A 19,848-nucleotide genomic window follows, 5' to 3' on the forward strand; every position below is an offset into this window, starting at 1 on the left:
ATAATTGAGTAAGCACACATAATAATCTTTTCATCTAATATGGAAATTCCGTAATTACCAAGCTTGAAAATAAGTTTGAAAAAATCATGGATTTTATCTTTTGATTCTTCATCTACATTAGTCAAGTTCAAGATCCTAAAGATTATTTCCTTTCGTAGTTTTTTAATAAAAAGATCTTGAAATGATACTAAATCATTTGGAAGAGAACCAGTATCAATTATTGAACAAACAAGTTCTTCAATTTTTGGAATACATGCCTTGAATTGCTTCGCACTGTTAAGTGATGTATATAATGTTGAAAGCCAATTCTCAAAGTTTTCTTTCCGATTTTCCATTTGAAACGACCGTTTAAAAGCCTGTCATTTTACTTGTCATATTTTCAAAATTTAAAATTAAAAAATCCTTATTCACACTATTTTTCTTACTATAATATCATCTAAAACAACAATGTTTCTGTTTTGAGTTAAAGGAAAAAAAATCATAATAATTTTATTTATTTTGATTTTGGGAATTAAACATTTAATTCATATTTATGACTTACACAAGAAAACTAAAACACTTTATATTATAAATAATTAAATATTTTTTTTTTTTAAAAAAATGATGATTTCAAAATATCTAGTTTAGGCTCGGAACTTAGGGAAATAAGATGGTATCTTCATTCTGAAGAGTTGGAATGCAAGAAACATCCATATTGGAGTTGAACAACCAAACAATCCCATGAATTTTACAAACTCTCCTTTATCCTTATCATGTTCATGTGACATGGCATAGAAAGCTGCAATAACTGATGCTGCTCCAAGAGTATAAACAAATGAACATAAAATTCCTTCGGCTAATAATTGAGAACTAAGACCTCCTTGAGTATCAATCCATGTTTGATATATCTGACCATTTTGGTTTCTTGCATAACCGAATAAAGGCATATTATTAACATAGCAAAAGATAAATCCACCAACAATCACGAAAAATGATATAAATACAAGGGTAGTTGTGACAGCTGTTGATGGCATCTTGATTGTAGAAATTGGTGTCTCTACAACTGGTGCCTTGAAAAACTTCTTGAATGGTATTAGAAGAGTTTCAGATAAAGGCATAATGTTTATGTAATTAACAGTTATTGTTAAATAATTCACTGAAAACCATTTTAACGAACGTTTAGAAATTTTTCATCCATTTTATGGGCATTGACCCAAAATTTTCTAGCAATGGAATTATTGGAGTTTTTCATTACTGGAACAGATGGGCTCAAAATGTTGTTTTATTAAGTTATATATGTTTTTCTATTTATTTAATAACAATTCTTGCTGATAGTTTTTGGAAAAAGGTAATTGGAGCAGGTACTCTTGCATCAGTTATCATTTCTATGATTTTTGCATTTATTTCTCTTGGTATGCATATTCTTTTTCAATTTTCAATTTTAAGTCGATTCCAAAATATCATTAAAATTGTATATATTTGCACAAATACAGTCGCATTAATTACATGTGCAATAGCAATACCATCATTTTCACCCATTTCATCATTTCGTTATTTTAACGATCTTATTCAATATTCAAATCAAACACAAATGACAGACACTCAAGCTGCAGAATTTTATAATCTTACACAAACCAATATATATGCAGTATATCAATATGTACAAAAAAGAACAATTGATGCGAAATTACCAACAGAATCAATATTTACTGTCTGGTTCACATTGTTCATACTTTATATATCGTGTATTGTGAAATTTCCTGAAAAGCAGGAGGAAGAGCCAAAGCAAAATGAAACGTTTCAAGTTAGCTTTCATGAAGAAGAGGAAGAAGAAGAAACTCAAGAAGATGTTAATAATTAAAAGACAAAATATAAAATTCATTTTTATCTTTTAAATTGTTTTGATGCGAATTTATGATTTTGTTTCATTAAGTAAAAATTTTGTCAAACAAAGTGATGAATTTAAATTTCTTTAAAAAAAAAATCAAATTCGTAAAAATAATTTCATTTATATATTTAATCGGTAACATTTGTGACTGTTCTTTCAACATGCGATGCTGATTGATTCAAAGACGTCCTAAATATTACATTTGCATTACTCCACATGCCTTCTTTCAAGCTCACAATTATAAACTGTGACTTTTGGAACGATCTTTTCAGCATTTTTCCAATGCTTTGAGTTTGCCCCAAATCAAGTTGTGCATCGACTTCATCCAAAATGTATAATGGAGCTGGCTTGAACTTAAGTAATGCAAGAATTAGGGCCAGAGCAACCATTGACCTTTGGCCGCCACTTAATTCTTGTAATGATTTTTGTAAATTTGAAAACGCAACAATTACTTCGAGACCTTCATATATTGTCATTCCATCAGGTGGTGCAAGAGCTGCTGATGTACCAGGGATAATTTGTGATACAATATCGTTCAAATCCTTGTTAACACTTTTATGTGTCTTTTCGATTGCTTCATTCTTTTTGATTTCCAATTCTTTAATGACTGACACAATTCCACTTTTTTCTTTTTCAACTGTTTCTTTCTTTTGAATAAGTGAATTTAATTCATTTTCCGCAAGTTCATACATTGAAATAACACGCTTGTTAACTCTTCCTTCAAGTTCTTTTTGTTCATCAGTAAGATTTGCAAGTTTTTCTTTGGCTTCTTTTGGATCATAAATTTTGAAATCAAAGTCGGTATGAGGCACCCCGAAAAACCGCTCTTCCTGTTCAATCCATTCAAAATCTTTTTTCATTTGCTTTAACGTATTCTTGGCATTTTTCTTATTTTCCTTTAAACGTTCGATTTTTTGACTTATTTTCTTTTTTTGTATTTTTAAATTATTTAATTGCTTTTGAATTTCTTCTTCTTCTTCGATTTTTTTAGAAAGTGTTTCATTCGTTTTACTCATTTCATTTCTTAATTCATTTAAAGCTGTTTCTTTAATTTCTTTTTCTTTTTCAAGTTCATTTTGTTTTTCAGTTTCATCATCTCTAATTTTTTCATTTTTATCAATTTCATTTTCTACATTTTCAAGTTCTTTCTTTAATGTTTGAATTTCTTTTTCAGTTTCACCAATTTCTGCTTTAATTGTTTCTAGTAAATTTGTTTTCTTCGTTTTATTCTTTTTAATTTTATCATATTCTTTCTTTATTTCTTTTTGTTGTTTCTCCAATTCATTTACTGTTGAATCTTTATTTTCTTTCCATAACTTTAATTCTTCTTCTAATTTACCCAATTTTTGTATTGATTCTTCTCTATTTCTTGAACATTCTTCAATTGTATCATTACATTTTTGTAGGAATTGTTCTAATTCTTCTAATTGTCTTTTCACGTCATAATAAGTCGAATGATTTAATGCGTCATGTGCAAGTTCTGCTTCATGATTAACTAATTCTCTTTGTTGCTTTAATTCATGGAATCTTCGTGATGTTTCATACATGTCTTGTAATTCTTGATCTATTTCTCTAAGTCTTGTAACAATTTCTGTTTCTTGATTCTTTAAATCTCTATATTCAGACAACAATAACATTATAGTTCCTTGATTCCTTCGATATCCACCTCTAAGTGTACCTTGTGGATCATAAACATTACCATCTTTAGTAACTGCTTTAGTTTTAATTAAATTATCTTGCATAATAGCTCGTGCATCTGCTGATGTATCACAAATAAATGCTTGTTCAAATGCAAATCGAATTGCAGGTTCAATTTCTTTTGGATATCGTACTAAATCAATAGCTAATCGTGATGACTTTGCAATATTTCGTGCTCGTTCGACAGCTTCTCTTGGTACTTTATTTGAAATGATTTCTTTTAATGGAATTAATGTATAATGTTTTGGTAATTTCCCATTTTTTAATAGTTCTTTTGCTGTTTCTGCATTGTCAACAATTACATTATATAACTTTCCTCCTGCTACATTCTCAAGTGCTACATTATATTCATTATCTTTAACTTCAATAAGTCGTACTAATACTCCATAAACTTTACGATTATCAAAACCTGGTGGTGGTGTATATTCGAAATCAATTCCTACTAATTGACGTTCTTTTTGTTCAATTTGATTACGTACATTTGTAAGTTGTTGCATTAATGAATTACGTTCTTCTGTAATACTTATTTCATAATTCTCATTAAAGTTTAATAGATTCATTGAATTCTCGATCTCATTAAGTCGTAATAATGCTTGATTACGTTGTTGTTCATTTTCTTCATTTTCTCTTTGTGATTTTACAAGTTGATTTTGAAGTTCAGTATGTTTCCGACTATTATGAATTAGTGAATTTTGTGAACTACGAATTTTAACTTCGCAATCTGAAATAATTCGTTTCTCTTCTTCAATTTGATCAGTAAGTGAAGAGCCATCGTTTTCATTTGCTATGCCAACATTAACTGATGAAATTCGATTTTCGATTTGTTTCATTTTTTCTTTAATGCTACTAAGGTTACTAGATATATCTTTAACTTCTGAAACAACTGTATCGCGTTGATTAATAGCTTTCGATAATGTTTCTTCTGATGTTTCGATTTGTTCTTGAACTTTTGAATGCTTTTCTTGATAACGTTCAACTTCATAACTTGCTTGAGTAGCAAGCGCTTTAGCTTTGGCAATTTGGGTTTCATATTGGTTGATTTCTTTGTCAAGTTCTGCAAATTTACCTTTTTCATTCCCTTCTTTGACTTCAGTTAATTCTTTGATTTCAACTTTCAATGTTTCCATCCGTTTTTTGGCTTCTTCCTCTGATTCATTTGCTTTGGCTTCTTTTTCTGTAGCTTTTTTGAGCATTTGAACTCCATTTTTGATGGTTTTTTCACATTCTTTATAATCATATGCAATAACCCATCTTTTAAGTCTTTCACTTTCACTCCTCATTGATGCCCATCGATTATATTCATCTCTTTCATGTTGTAATTTTTCAAGATTAGGTATGAGATTTTCATTAATTATTTTGTCAATTTCATCAAGCTGTCGTTGTTTTCTTTCTAAAGTCTTGAGTGAATCTTCTTTTTTGTCTTCGAACATACGAATTCCTGCGGCTTCTTCAATTAAGCCAAGAATTTCATTGGGCTTCATATTAAGAACTTCTGTAATTCTACCTTGCATAATCAAGAAATGAGGATTATTTACATTCAGCTGAACTGAATGAAACAAATTTTGAACTCTTTGTTGATTTGCATTATGTCCATTAATTGCATATTTTGAAACAGAACCTGACGTAATAGTTCTTGATACTTGAATACGATCAAATTGTTCATACCCAACCGGACTCATTGCTTTGTTTTCATTATTAAATACAATTTCTACAGATGCTTTTGTAACACCAGATTGACCATAGCCAAAAATAAGTTCTTGTAATGTTGAAGCTCGAAGATGTGTTAAATTACTAATTCCAAGAACAAAACAAATTGCATCAAGAATGTTTGATTTTCCACTTCCATTAGGTCCTGTAATAGCATTGAAGTATCTGTCAAAACCATCGATGATTGTACAATCTCTGTATGTCTTAAAACCATTGATGGTCAAGCTTTCTACAAACATCTCGAATTAATAAACGGTATCAGACATGTGATATTAAAAAATACCAAAAAAGAAAAACGTTTATTTTGGTGTAAAACCGACCAAACATAGTCAACTTATTAAATGTCCGAATCCAAAGTTCATATCGATGTGACCATTTTAATCAGAAAAAAGCAACGTCTTTATGGCGTACCAAATGGAGAGTTCCTTCGCTATGCACAGTATTGTACTCGTCGTATTGCACGTCTTACCAAACTTCTTCGAAAGAATCCCGAAGTTGAAGGCATGAAAGGACCTAAATTTGATTTATCTCCAGAAAAAAATCAAAATTTGGAACATATGGAAATTGTTATTTACAATGCAGAACGTGCCTATGCAAGATATAGATATTTAAAGAACACAGCTGAAGGTAACGCACGCCGTAATGCTCATGCACTTCGCCGTCTTATCAAATGTCAAAAACTTTGGCAACAAGCACATGATTGTGCTGTTGCATTTTGCACGCAAAGAACACAACTTGAAATTGATGCATTCCAAAACAATGCTAAAGCTACTCTCCAACTTGAAAAAGGTGAATGGGCTAATGCACTTGACACATTTACACAAGTATCCGAAGTCTTTACTGAAATTATGAATTCATCCACAGATACAACGCTTAAATCCTACTGCAATGACATTGTTAATGACATTGAACCTCTTCTTGAGTTCTGTCGTTTCAATCTTGGACAATCTGCCAGCACACATATCAATGCTGAATTACGAGAAAAAGTTCGTGGTATGTTTTCCATAGACACGGAGAAAACCGCAAGTGTTAGGCGTATTACAGAGCTCAAATGGCATGGTAAAACAGTATCAATTGTTCATGATGGATTATGTCACAAGCTAGCCACAGTTGCCGATCTCGTTGAAGACTCCAACAGGGAGGACATTGATTATGATTTCCGTATGACTATCTTTGACCGCCTCATTGCCGAATCGCACGGCGTTCGTCAACTTGTCAAATCGATATCACAAAAAAGTGACAGCGAAGATCTTCGAACGATAGACTATTACTTAATGTGGAATTCATTTATTGCCACGATAGCACGATCACAGCTATTACTTGATTCACTTACTAAGCCATCAGAACGTGCTGAATTTGCATCTCGTACATATTCACGTATCCAAGAAGTTAAGAACCAATTCGATAATGACCCCGCAGTCATGAGCCTTGAAATGATATGGCGCGCGCTCAAAGTAATGAATATTGCGTTGACCAAAATCGGGCCCGAGTCAGCATGTCTTCTTGATCGCGCGAGTTCATATTGCGGAAATGCAGTTTCGACAATTACATCCGAAAACGTAACCGATCCTCCGTACTTAAGAAAGTACGCAAACGATTTACTGATGAAAATAAGGAAGGCGAAGATCGAAGCGATCGTTGCAATGACAAATGATAAGAAGAATGACGGCGTGGAAGAGAAACTGTTTGTCGAGGACACCGAAAGCTTCGCGCCATGCAAGCAGCTCGTCGAAATGCCGCCGAAGCCAAGGACAATCACGCCGAAGGGAATGATATTCGACCTCATCGGAGACTACTTGGAATACCCGAGTCTGGAAAGTAAGTTCAAGAAGAGTTGGGCAAACAGACTTAAGTTTTGGTAAAAGATTTCCTAACAATGTAACGAATTTGATTGTGTGCAATATGAAATTTTGTTTGTTCATTTCTTTATTTTTATTGGGTGCGTTTCAATGGATTAATATGTAACTCAGGTCATTTTTATACTTATAAATAGATAAATCAATGGAACACTAATTTTTTTTTATTAGTAAAGAATAAATTATGTAGTAAAAACGTATAAATTGTGCAAATTGGTGTAAAAATAACCACAAAAAACGGTTAAGAATTTTCACACGATAATTCAAAGGTGGCCGTTTGATGATAATCGCAACTGTAGTAACAAAAAAATTATTCGATAGCTAAAGGGCTTATGTCTATTTTCATACTTACATTTGTGTGTCAATTTAGCCAAGTTAAATGTGATAATTTAAGTCATTATTCTTATAAATTTCAGACCAAACAATTACACAATTGTCACATGAACTACGAAATATTAGATAAACCCGAATTAATTAATTAAAAAATGCATCGCCCGGGAATCGGACCCGGACCCCCAGCTTGGCAAGCTGAAATTCTACCATTAGACCAGCGATGCTGACAAATTCTTACAATTATTATATTACATCATTATATTTGAGGGTTTTTTTATGATATTTTTCAGGGACTAGATTTAGGTCAAAATGTGTTAATTATATCTATCACTCCACACATTCATTAACTGTGCAAAATGTCATCCATCTTCCGAGGTTGTGCTTGAAAAAGTAAAAATTTTGATATCATGTTACAACAATTATTATATTTAAATTCCAATTTTCGTTTGTTTAATAATGTTTTAGGAAACGATTTATGTAGAGAAACATTTCAAACTACTACAAAACCATTAACTTATGGTATTTTATTGATACCAAATATAAAAAGCCAAATATCATATTTTAAAAATATATATACTAAATATTTTTATTCGAGATTTTTGTTTGTTTCTAATTTTATAAGTTTCCCAAAAAAATTTGGATTATTATTTCTAATTCTTATTTATAATTTTCTTACCAAATATATACCAAATAAAAGGAAAGATGATTTTAAATATATTTCGTTAATGTTTATTTTATTTATGATAAATTCATTTCAACTTTCTTATGTTGAACCAAGTAATACATTAATATTAAATAATGCTCTTGATTTTTCAAGTATTTACAAAGATTATCAAAATTTTGCACAAAATTTAATCATTGAAGGAATCACCACGATACCAGATGGTGCTTTTGCTGATTGGATTATGTTATATTCTGTTAAAGTTGGCAATGTGGTTTATACAGTTGAACAAAATGCGTTTGCAAGGTGTTCTAAATTAGAAATTGTTATATTTGAAGAAGATCTTAAAACAATTGGTAATTATGTATTTCAAAATTGTATTAATTTAATTAATATAACAATTCCAAAATCAGTTGAATCAATATCATTAAACCCTTTTTTGAATTGTTCAGGACTTCAATTTATTGAAGTTTCCAATGAAAATTTATATTATTCCAATTATGAAAATGATGGAATTTTATATGATAAAAATATAACAAAATTAATTAGTTATCCTCCAGCTAATTTAACAAATTTGCTTACAATATCAAAAACAGTTATATCAATCGAACAAAGAGCAGTTCAAATATGTAACAATTTAATAACAGTTATCATTGGAGAAAATGTTAAAACAATTGGAGCATTTGCATTTTATTCATGTGGCAATTTAAGTACAATTATTATTGGACAAAATGTTGTATCAATTTTTGATTTTGCTTTTTCTTATTGTAATTCACTTGAATGTATATACTTTAATGGTAATAATGAACCAATAATTTTCGAAAATGTATTTTCTGATATTAATAACTTATATGTAATGGTGCCTTTAACATATAATGAAGAAAAATTTGGTGATTTTCCTGTTATAAAGGGAACAACAATCGAAGAATGCATTTTACCAACATATATATTTTTTCAATCTTATACATTCACTAATTCAAATACATTTATTAAATCAAAATCATTTACTAATTCAAATACATTTGATAAAACAAATACACTCACTATATCAAATGCATTTACAAATTCAAATACATTTGCCAAATCAAACGAATTTACTAAATCAAACACATGTACTAAATCAAGTACATATTCGCAATACAATGTCAATACTCAATTGCTTTCGAATGCAATATTAATTAATACGTATACGTTAACTTGTTCATTATTATTTTCATATTTTCCTTCGATAATAAATTTAATATATTCAAAAAGTTTTATAATTTCAAATATTGGCACAACAAATACATATATTCAAACTATGATTATTTATTATGATTATACAATTGTTATTTATTCATTTTATCAAAGTTATTATTATAATTATTTCTCAATTTATTTTCTAAATGAATCACAGCCAAATAATGACAAAACGATTATCATCATAATTTGTGTTATAATTATAGTTATTATAATTGTGGTTTTACTTGTTATTGTTTTTATTAAAATTTCCAAAAAGAAGCAAAACAAAAAAGAAGAAACAAGTAATACAGAGCCAAATGAAACTGAAACAATGAATACATTCCTAACAGGATTTTCTACCAAAAATATTGCAGAAGACCCTTTTGCAATTGATTTCAAAGAAGAAAAATTTGATGTTCAGATATAATTTTTGTAGTTAAATAAAAATAATATTTTGTTTTGGATTTTGTTATTTTAGTGAAGTTTTTTGTGTGGCTTATAAATTTTAATCACCAAAAAAACGTTATTGATTGATTTAATTCTTTGATTATTTATGAAACTTCTTCAAGTAATTTATATAATATAGTATAATAATGTTAAAAATATGAATTAATTTTTTTAAAAAAATATAATTGAAATAATCTTCCAACTTCTTTTAAATGATATATGTAAATATTATAAATTCCTTTATTCATCAAATTCATTATTTTGTATTTTTGATGAAAATATTCATCAAATATTGGAATTTTTATCACCTAAACTTTAAAAAAATTGAGTTGTATATGAGGGTTTTTTGCTAATTTACCACCAACTCATGAATACCTTTTGGAAAAAGACCAATGTTCCCCAATATGTAAAGGAAATTTTCCGAAAATTAAAATTCTTTTCGGAAATTCTTCTGTTTTCGGAAATGAAATATAATAATCCCACATGTAACACCCACCGAAGCACCACCCAGGGTCACCCCCATATACACAAGTAACACTCACAAATTCCTCCCACCAATCCCACATGTAACATAAATACAATTAATCGTTTAGCTCATGCCCGAACAGAATCACTGCCTATTCGACTCCATTATATAATAAAAGCATAAATGCGAAGAAGTTTCATCGAATCACATATCATTTAATTAAAATATTATTCACTTTATTTATTTAAAATATTTAATTGTTTTTCATTTCATGCGATATCAGCTTCAGTGCCGCCAAGTTCATTCCGCACCTGTTTCTCATTTCCTTAATTTTCACGTGCACGATATCCTTTGCCTCTGCGAACATTTCTCTCACGTCAGCGGACGCCTCCAGCTGCACTCTGTGGTGCTTAATCAAGCAGCACATGCACCTCACGATCAGCTCTGTCTCTTTGTTCTCATTGAGCCATCCGACCATCCAATTAATCAATGATATCGCCGCGTGCAATGGCAGCGATGTCATTACTATGTCCAAGTTCGCCCTATTAATCCTTTGCAGACTTCGCAGCAAATATTCCGACGGCGTAATGTCTCTCATTAGTGGACTGTCCTCGATTCCGTCGCGTTGTTTATCAGCGGCAACAATCGCATCGCACAATAAGTCGCCGTGTGTGATGGATTCAACTGATTGGCGAACTGCTAAATCCTCAACTGCGCCCCCGTATATAGAGCCACGTAACGCAGCTACTGTTCGATCGATTCGGTCGGCGCCATCGCGTTCCATTTGTCGCGCAAGTTCGTTTTCGCGCTCTTGTGAGACAAATAATTGCTCTTGAGTGCGACCCCAAATCCGGACTGCTTTATCACGTCCCCCTGTGATTACATATTGGCCATGCGTGGAGACACTTAAGCCCCAGATCTCTGAGATGTGACTACGTAACTTTTGGACACATAAAAAGCGATCGCAATCCCATAACTTGAGAACGCCATCGCGTCCTGTCGACCAGGCAAGGTGTGTGTTGGGTACAAACTTGACGTTGGAGACTGGGGAATCATGTGCCCATAATGAACGATGACAATCGCCAAATTCACTTCCCCAGATGCGGATGTTCTTATCTGCAGAACCTGTGATTATAAGTGCACCATCAGTAGAGAAGTCAATGGATGTGACTGGGAGTTGTGAGCCGTATAAAGGAAGATGGAAATTAAGTGTATCTGTATGGAAAATTCGTACTGTGGTATCTAAAAGACCAGCAGCTATAAGTGTGGAATCTTTGTTGTATGCAATGGAGGTTACTTCATCATTGAGTTTAAGTGTTCGCTTATGGACAAGGATTGGGCGATCATCTTCAAAACGGAAACTCCAAAATCGAACTTCATGATCTTCTGACCCTGTAGCAACTTCTGAGAAGTCTGATGAAACAGCTATAGACCAAATGATACCACTGTGAGCACGGACTGAATAGTAGACTTCGGCAGACGATAGATCGACAAATTGAATTAAACCGTCTTTTGTCCCGATGATGACAAAACGTCCTCCAGCAAGCACAGAAAGGCACATTGCATAGCCACACTCAATATGGCTAACGCAAGCACCACTTTCGAAGTCCCAAACACGAATTTCACCATTACCAGCAGTAATGATTTGGTCTTCACTCATTGAAACACAACGAATATCAGTCTTATGACCTCTTGTACTTAGAGTTATTTCATAGGCATCAGAATCGGCCGACTTAGAGATCTTTTGGATTGTGTTATTAGATAAAGATGCAATAATGGAATCACCAACAAACGTAAGAGCACATAACTTTGATTCAACAGCAAATGTTGTCTTAGGTTCGAACTCAACAACATTTGTAATGGTTGTGGCCTCTTCTTGGTTCTTTGATTTTGATTTCCTACGTTTCTTCTTTTGCTTCTTCTCAATCGTGGCAATGTCATGAACTGTCCATATTTCGATAGTTTTGCCGCTGGAACCAAACGCAAGAAGACTATTGTCTTCGTTCGTGACAATTGTTTGACATCTGTGAACACATCCTCTGCCATAGTTAGAGCGCAGAGTTAGGATGGAAGGATTGGACATATCAACATCTTCAGGTTTGGAGATGTTAAAAACAAAAAAGTCTTTCGATTTTCCGGCACAAATTATTTCATTATGAATTTTGATATAACAAAGACTCCAAACTTCAGAGGCAGCTGTTGTGACAGTTTGAATGCACGTCTGTAGTTCAATGTCCCAAACTCTGATATGAGTATCTTTTGATGATGATATCATCCAATTTGTATCTGGAATAAAACATATGTCAGTAATTGCATTTTGATGGCCAACAAGACGACAAATACCGGAATCACCTGAACAATCCCATAATATAACATCATTATCTTGCGAACCACTTGCAAGTATGTTTGAATCGTAATTAAATTTAACGCATGTAATAGCTCTGCGATGTCCAACAAATCTATTTTGTATTTCCCCATCTTCGGTGAACACAACAATTTCACCATTTGAATAACCAACAGCAATAAATGTTCCATTTGGTGAAGTTGCAATATCTGTAACACTAATTGTTTCATCATCTTCAAAAAATTCGTGTGGTGGTTTAAATGTTTGCACAACTTGAGAAAGTGTAGAATTAAAAGCGCCAACATTATCTGCTTGTGCGGTTAATATTAAAGATCCTCCTTTGAACGCTTGGATGCTCTTAGCGCGCGTTGTGTTCATGCCTAAGGTGCGGCTGAGCTCTGTTTTGAGGTATGCGTGTTCCATACTTTGTTTGCTTTTGTTCGACCGAACCTAAAATCAGCGGTTGCGGCGGTTATTGTGGTCATGTGAAAATTTGACAGACAGAGATAGTGAAATAACATATAAAGAAAAAAAAATGTTTTATTTATTTATAGGGAAACAATGTGTTTGTACCTTTCTGCTAACAGTATACAAAAGGCCGCTTTTGAATCTGAAAAAGATTTGCAAATTTATAATTCAGTATTTTCTTCTGTCTTTTCTTCATTTGGATTTTCATTTTCGTTTTCTTCATTTTGAATTATTTCTTCTGTATTTTCCTTGCTTTGCATGTTTTCTTCTGTCTTTTCTTCATTTGGATTTTCATTTTCGTTTTCTTCATTTTGAATCATTTCCTCTTTGTTTTCTTCTGTCTTTTCTTCATTGGCATTTTCATTTTCGTTTTCTTCATTTTGAATTATTTCCTCTGTATTTTCCTTGCTTTGCATGTTTTCTTCTGTCTTTTCTTCATTTGGATTTTCATTTTCGTTTTCTTCATTTTGAATCATTTCCTCTTTGTTTTCTTCTGTCTTTTCTTCATTGGCATTTTCATTTTCGTTTTCTTCATTTTGAATTATTTCCTCTGTATTTTCCTTGCTTTGCATGTTTTCTTCTGTCTTTTCTTCATTTGGATTTTCATTTTCGTTTTCTTCATTTTGAATTATTTCTTCTGTCTTTTCTTCATTGGCATTTTCATTTTCGTTTTCTTCATTTTGAATTATTTCTTCTGTCTTTTCTTCATTGGCATTTTCATTTTCGTTTTCTTCATTTTGAATTATTTCTTCTGTCTTTTCTTCTGTTTCTTCTATATTTTCTTCAGTTTTTTCTTCCTTTGTATTATTATTTTCTTCATTGGGATTTTCATTTTCTTTGTTTTCTTCTGTTTTTTCTTCCTTTGTGTTTTCATTTTCTTGATTTTCTTCGTTTGTATTTTCATTTTCTTTATTTTCTTCTGTTTTTTCTTCATTTTCTTTGATTTCTTCATTTTGAATTATTTCTTCTTTGTTTTCTTGATGATTTTCTTCATTGATATTTTCATTTTCGATTATTTCTTCTGTTTTTTCTTCATTGACATTTTCATTTTGCATATTTTCTTCTTTATTTTCTTCATTTTGTATTATTTCTTCTGTCTTTTCTTCATTTGTATTATTATTATTTTCTTCATTTTGTATTATTTCTTCTGTCTTTTCTTCATTTGTATTATTATTATTTTCTTCATTTTCTTCGTTTGTATTATTATTTTCTTCAGTTTTTTCTTCGTTTGTATTATTATTATTTTCTTCATTTTCATTTTGCATATTTTCTTCTTTATTTTCTTCATTTTGTATTATTTCTTCTGTCTTTTCTTCGTTTGCATTAACATTTTCTTTGTTTTCTTCTGTTTTTTCTTCATTTTCTATATTTTCTTCAGTTTTGGCTTCGTTTGTATTATTATTATTTTCTTCATTTTCATTTTGCATATTTTCTTCTTTATTTTCTTCGTTTGTATTATTGTTATTTTCTTCATTTTGTATTATTTCTTCTGTCTTTTCTTCGTTTGTATTATTATTATTTTCTTCATTGACATTTTCATTTTCTATGTTTTCTTCTGCTTTTTCTTCATTTGTATTCTCATTTTGTATATTTTCCTCTTTGTTTTCTTCCTTAATTTGCTTATTTTGTATGTTTTCTTCATTAACATTTTCGTTTTGAACAATTTCTTCATTTTCTACATTTTCATTTTTGTTTTCTTCATCTTTTATGTTTTCATCTTTCCTTTCTTCATTGGCAATTTCCTTTTCTTTATTTTGATTTATTTCTTCAGACTTTTCTTCATTTGTATTATCATTTTGCATGTTTTCCTCTTTGTTTTCTTCATGATTTCCTTCATTTGGAATCACTTCTTCTTTATTTTCTTCTTTTTGTATTGTTTCTTCTGATTTTTCTTCATTTTCATTCTCATTCTTCGTATCTTCATTTTGCATAATTTCTTCTTTACTTTCTTCGTTATTTGAGTTTTCTTCATTTGACTTTATTTCAGTTTCTTCATTTTGTATTATGACTTCTCTATCCTTTTCATTAGCATTTTCTGCATTTTCTTCATTTTGCACAAATTCTTCTTTACTTTCTTCATTAATATTTTCGTTTTGAATGTTTTCATCAGTTTTTTCTTCATTATATTCATTCATCTTTATTTCATTATCATCATTTGATGTCTCTTTCTCTTTTTCGTCACTTGATTCTGAATGCTTGTCTTCGTTTATCTTGATTTCTTCTGTTTCTTTCTCTTTTTCGTCACTTGACTCTGAATGTTTATCTTCGTTTATCTTGATTTCTCCTTCCACATCACTCGATGTTTCCTTATCGTTTATCTTTTTTTCTTCTTCTTTATTGATTTCTTCTGTTTCTTTCTCTTTTTCACTACTTGAATCTGAATGTTTATCTTCGTTTATCTTTATTTCTACTTCGTCATCACTCGATGTTTCCTTATCATTTATTTTGATTTCTTCTGTTTCTTTCTCTTTTTCGTCACTTGAATCTGAATGTTTGTCTTCGTTTATCTTTATTTCATTATCTTCATCACTTAATTCTTGTTCTTTGTCGTTTATCTTTATTTCTACTTCATCATCACTTAATTCTTGTTCTTTATCATTTATCTTTATTTCTTCTGTTTCTTTCTCCTTTTCGCTACTTGAATCTGAATGTTTATCTTCGTTTATCTTTATTTCATTATCTTCATCACTTAATTCTTGTTCTTTATCGTTTATCTTTATTTCTAATTCGTCATCACTCGATGTCTCTTTATCATTTATCTTTATTTCTTCTGTTTCTTTCTCCTTTTCGCGACTTGAATCTGAATGTTTATCTTCGTTTATCTTCAATTCAACTTCTTCATCACTTGTTTGCTCTTTATCATTTATCTTTACTTCAGCTTCTTCTTCATTTTGTTCCACTTCTTCTTTCTCCTTTTCGCTACTTGAATCTGATTGCTTTTCTTCGTTTATCTTCATTTCAACTTCATCGTCACTTGAATTTGATTCTTTCTCTTCGTCGCTTGATGTTCCACTTCTATTCTTTTCTTCTTTCTCTTTCTCTGCGCCCACATTACCCCAGCTCACTTTCATTCTTTCTCTTCCTCCTCCTTCATTTACAGAATCGCTATTTTCATCATCAAATTCAATTTTTGTACAAAATCCGAATTTGTTTGGCTCTGATCTTCTTTTCACGTTTAATCTTTTCTTTGGCTTTTGTTTTCTCGTTGGCGATTCAACATTTATAGGTATCTTTGATTCGCGTTTCGGCGATGTCCTCTTTAAAGGCGATTGTACAACAGCACCTGCAGTAGCAAATAACTCTTTAACAGTTACATGTCGTCTATCAATTGAATCACGCGCGTTATCGATTTCTTCTCTATAAGATTGAAGATTTTGGATATCGCCTGAAATTGATGATCGGTCATCTTGTGATGTAAAGGAAATAGCACTTGTTTCGAAGTCAGAGGACGTACTCGAGCTGTCAAAGTTCAGTGGAAGTTTGGAAATTTCTTCATCAATTTGTGATTGTGTCTTGGAGAGGAATTTCTCTTCGTCGCGGAGATTAGTATCAAATGCCTTCTTGAATGGAGATGATGTTGGACTGCTATGTTTCGCCTTTTGTTTACTTTCGGAATTTGGATAATAATTAAAGAGATCTAGTTCAGGTTTATCAATGGCTTCTTGAACAGGAACCTTTGGAAGTGGCTTCTTCAATTTTATGGAGGCATTGTTTAATTCTTGAGCTAGAGATTTGATCATTACTAATGTTTGTTGAGCTCGTAATTTGACAAATCCTGATGTGGTGAATTTTATTAGATCACTTGAATCAAGTGATATTGTTTCAGACCCGCGAGTTAAAGTGACTGGATTGATTTTTGTGAGTAAATAACCATCTAGAAGATATGGATTAACCGTGAGTAATAATTTCTTGGATTGCTCAACTTCTTTTTGGGTAACTGCTTTATCATCTATAATTTTGATATTGGTTCCAATTGTAATAAGAAGCATAATTCGATAGTAGGTAAAATATGTTAATGGAGATTGACCAAGAGAAATACTAGTAATACTTGAGTGAAACTGAACACCTCTAAGATCGGATATAAGAGTATTCCTTGCGTCAACTGATGTAAGTTTTGGATAATTCTTTATTAACTGGAGGGAATCACATTGTGAATCAGAAATATCCAAAAATGTGGTTGTTGTAGGAATTGTGGATTCAGATATTGCTCTTCTTGATTGGGTCTTTCTGTGTTTCATATAAAACTGTCAAGATATTAATAAACGTAATAACATTTGAAAACATTATTTAACCGTTAATATGAAATGAAAAGAAAAACATTTAACTCACAAAAAAAAAGATGTTTTATATTTAAATATATTCCCTAGAAAAAATACTTAATAAAAATATTAAAAAGTGATGCAAAACAATATTTATTTCCCTTGCAATTTCAAATATTTTTTAGCTATATTTTTCATGACTTTCATAAAGATTCCGTCTTCTATTTCTATACCATCAAGTTGATCAAGTTCATCAAATTCATTTAATATTGTCGTAAATATGTTATGTTTATTTTTGTTGTTTTCAGATATCAAAGCTAAAATTTCTTTTTGATGTAATGTTTCATCTGATATTGATTTACACGTGAATTGTTGTTTTAATATTTGTGATTCTCTTATCATTTGTTCATTTAATGTTTGAATTTGTGCTTCAGCAGAATTCTTTTCCATTATAGTTTTTGATAAAGTTTGAGAAAGTTGTTGAATTTTATCCTCATTTGTTTGAAGAGAATTAGATAAATTTTCATTTAACAAATGATTTTCTTCTATTTGTGATTTCATTTTGTTTATTGTATTTTCATAATGAGTTTTTAATAAAAGTTCTGAATCATTTGCTTTTTGTGTTACTTCATTTAATTGATTTTCAGTTATTTGAAGTAATTCTTTAAATTTATTTTCTTGTTTCTTTTGTTTTTGACGAATCATAGCAATTATTTGTTTAAATTTTATTTCTTTTGTCTTATATAAATTTTTCATTGATTCATTATCTTTCTTTAATCTCGAAATTTGATGCTCAAAATCAGATTTCGTAATTTGCATTTGAATTGTTAATTCTCGAATCTCTTTATTTTTTTCTTCAATTATATTTTCGCATTGACTAACTTCATCAAAACTTTTCTTTTGAAGTTCTTTTGTTTCTTCTGTAAGTTGAGAATGAGATTTCTGTAATGATTGTAATTGTTGTGTTTTAGTTTCAAGTTCATTTTGAAGTATTGATATTTCAGTAACAACAGAGCCAAGATTTTGTCTTAAGTTTTTAATGTTTTCTTCTTTTTCCTTATTTTTCTTTTTTAAGTTTTGAACAAATTCTTTATTTCGCTTCATTTCTCCATAATTTTTATCAATTATTTCTAACTTTTTGATTTTCTTTGATAATTTTTGCGATTCGACAGTTCCAAAAATTTTTTTGATTTGAGATATTTGATTTTTATATTCATCAATAAAATTTCTTTGTTTTTCATTTTGTTGATATAATATAATATTAATAAATGATTGCAAACAAAATAAATTAAATGTTGTATCATTACTAAATCCTTGTTTAGATATGTTTTGAATTGCCTCTTTTCTTTGTTCATAACTACAACTAAAAAGATTTTTATCTTTTAAGTCAATTTGATTTATAATTTCTTCATTTTTAAGTGAGTTTTCAATTTTTCGCGTTTGTAATGAAAGAAAATCAAAAAGTGATTGATCATCACCAATGCATTTTATTAAATTACTAAATCCATAATTTAATGATAGTAAAACTTCATTAAGATTTTTATTATTTTCTGTTTCATTATTTCCATTATTAATATTTGGATTTTTAACAATTTCTAAGAGTTTGCTGAAAAGTTTTTGAATTTTTTCTACATGTGATTTCGATGATTCATTAATAATTAATAAAAGTTTATCACAATTCTTTTTATCTAATTCTTTAGTAAATAAATTTTGAAGGAAATCAAATAAAGTGTTTGGAATATAATTATCCATTCTTGATTTTAACAATTTATTTCGTTTTTTAAGTTTTTGATTTTTTATATGTTCGCTTTCTAAACGCTTTTCTTGCTCCAAAAGAATTGAATTCATTTTTTGAATTATTAAAATTGCTGACGATTTTATATTATTAAGTGAATCAATTTCTTTCATTTGCGATTTTGTTTGAGATTCAATTAATGAAAATGAATTTCGTGCTTCTTGTAATTCGTTGTTTTTAGAACACCATGCAACTTCACTCTGTTTAAAAGAGGCATGAGCAGCTTGAATTTGGATTTGTAAAGATTCGATTTCTAATTTTGAATCATTTAAATTTCGTGCTAATTCTTCATTTTTTAGTTGTAATTGTTGAATTTGTATTTGATTTTCTTTTTGCTTCTCTGTAAACATTTTGTTTACATTTCCAATTTGCTTTTTATATTTCTTATATTGTGTAATTTTTATATTTGCTTTTGATAATTTATTTTTTAAATCGTCATTATGAGATTGAATTTCTTTGATAGTATTACTTAAATTTTTGTTTTCATTACTAAGAAAATTAAGTTGTTGAATTAATTTTTGCATTTCTTCTGTTTGAGCAATAACTGGTCTTGCGATTTGTTCCCTTAAGTTATTTATTCTCTGTTCCTTTATTTCTATTTGTTCTTTATATTTAAGAATTTCTTCATCGTAATCTTGAATAAGTTGCGCTTGAGCTCTTTTCATATCATTAAGTTCTTTGGTCAATGATTGAGTAGTATTAAATGATTCATTAGCTTTGTTTTGA

At 30.2% G+C, this 19,848-nt stretch overlaps 5 protein-coding genes across 5 annotated transcripts; 1 reads left to right on the plus strand and 4 right to left on the minus strand.

The window, feature by feature from the left end:
* Positions 1-623: 623 nt before the first annotated feature.
* Positions 624-1,097, minus strand: GO595_000702 (oligosaccharyltransferase complex subunit OSTC-like; the record flags this gene model as incomplete). Its single annotated transcript, XM_067920439.1, has 1 exon — positions 624-1,097. The coding sequence occupies one exon, from the start codon at positions 1,095-1,097 to the stop codon at positions 624-626; it is 474 nt and encodes a 157-aa protein (XP_067779171.1).
* Positions 1,098-1,995: 898 nt separating this feature from the next.
* On the minus strand, positions 1,996-5,511 carry GO595_000703 (structural maintenance of chromosomes protein 2-1-like; the record flags this gene model as incomplete). Its single annotated transcript, XM_067920450.1, has 1 exon — positions 1,996-5,511. The coding sequence occupies one exon, from the start codon at positions 5,509-5,511 to the stop codon at positions 1,996-1,998; it is 3,516 nt and encodes a 1,171-aa protein (XP_067779172.1).
* A 102-nt stretch (positions 5,512-5,613) lies between these two features.
* GO595_000704 (signal recognition particle subunit SRP68-like) lies at positions 5,614-7,134 on the plus strand (the record flags this gene model as incomplete). The annotated part of the gene is made up of 1 exon (XM_067920461.1): positions 5,614-7,134. One exon carries the CDS (start codon positions 5,614-5,616, stop codon positions 7,132-7,134), a length of 1,521 nt encoding a protein of 506 aa, XP_067779173.1.
* Positions 7,135-10,509: 3,375 nt separating this feature from the next.
* GO595_000705 (WD repeat-containing protein 3) lies at positions 10,510-13,023 on the minus strand (the record flags this gene model as incomplete). Its single annotated transcript, XM_067920472.1, has 1 exon — positions 10,510-13,023. One exon carries the CDS (start codon positions 13,021-13,023, stop codon positions 10,510-10,512), a length of 2,514 nt encoding a protein of 837 aa, XP_067779174.1.
* A 206-nt stretch (positions 13,024-13,229) lies between these two features.
* Positions 13,230-17,306, minus strand: GO595_000706 (uncharacterized protein; the record flags this gene model as incomplete). The annotated part of the gene is made up of 1 exon (XM_067920483.1): positions 13,230-17,306. One exon carries the CDS (start codon positions 17,304-17,306, stop codon positions 13,230-13,232), a length of 4,077 nt encoding a protein of 1,358 aa, XP_067779175.1.
* Between the last annotated feature and the right edge of the window lie 2,542 nt (positions 17,307-19,848).

Source organism: Histomonas meleagridis, assembly GCF_020186115.1.
Source record: "Histomonas meleagridis strain 2922-C6/04-10x chromosome Unknown contig_11, whole genome shotgun sequence".
Lineage (NCBI taxonomy): Eukaryota > Parabasalia > Tritrichomonadida > Dientamoebidae > Histomonas > Histomonas meleagridis.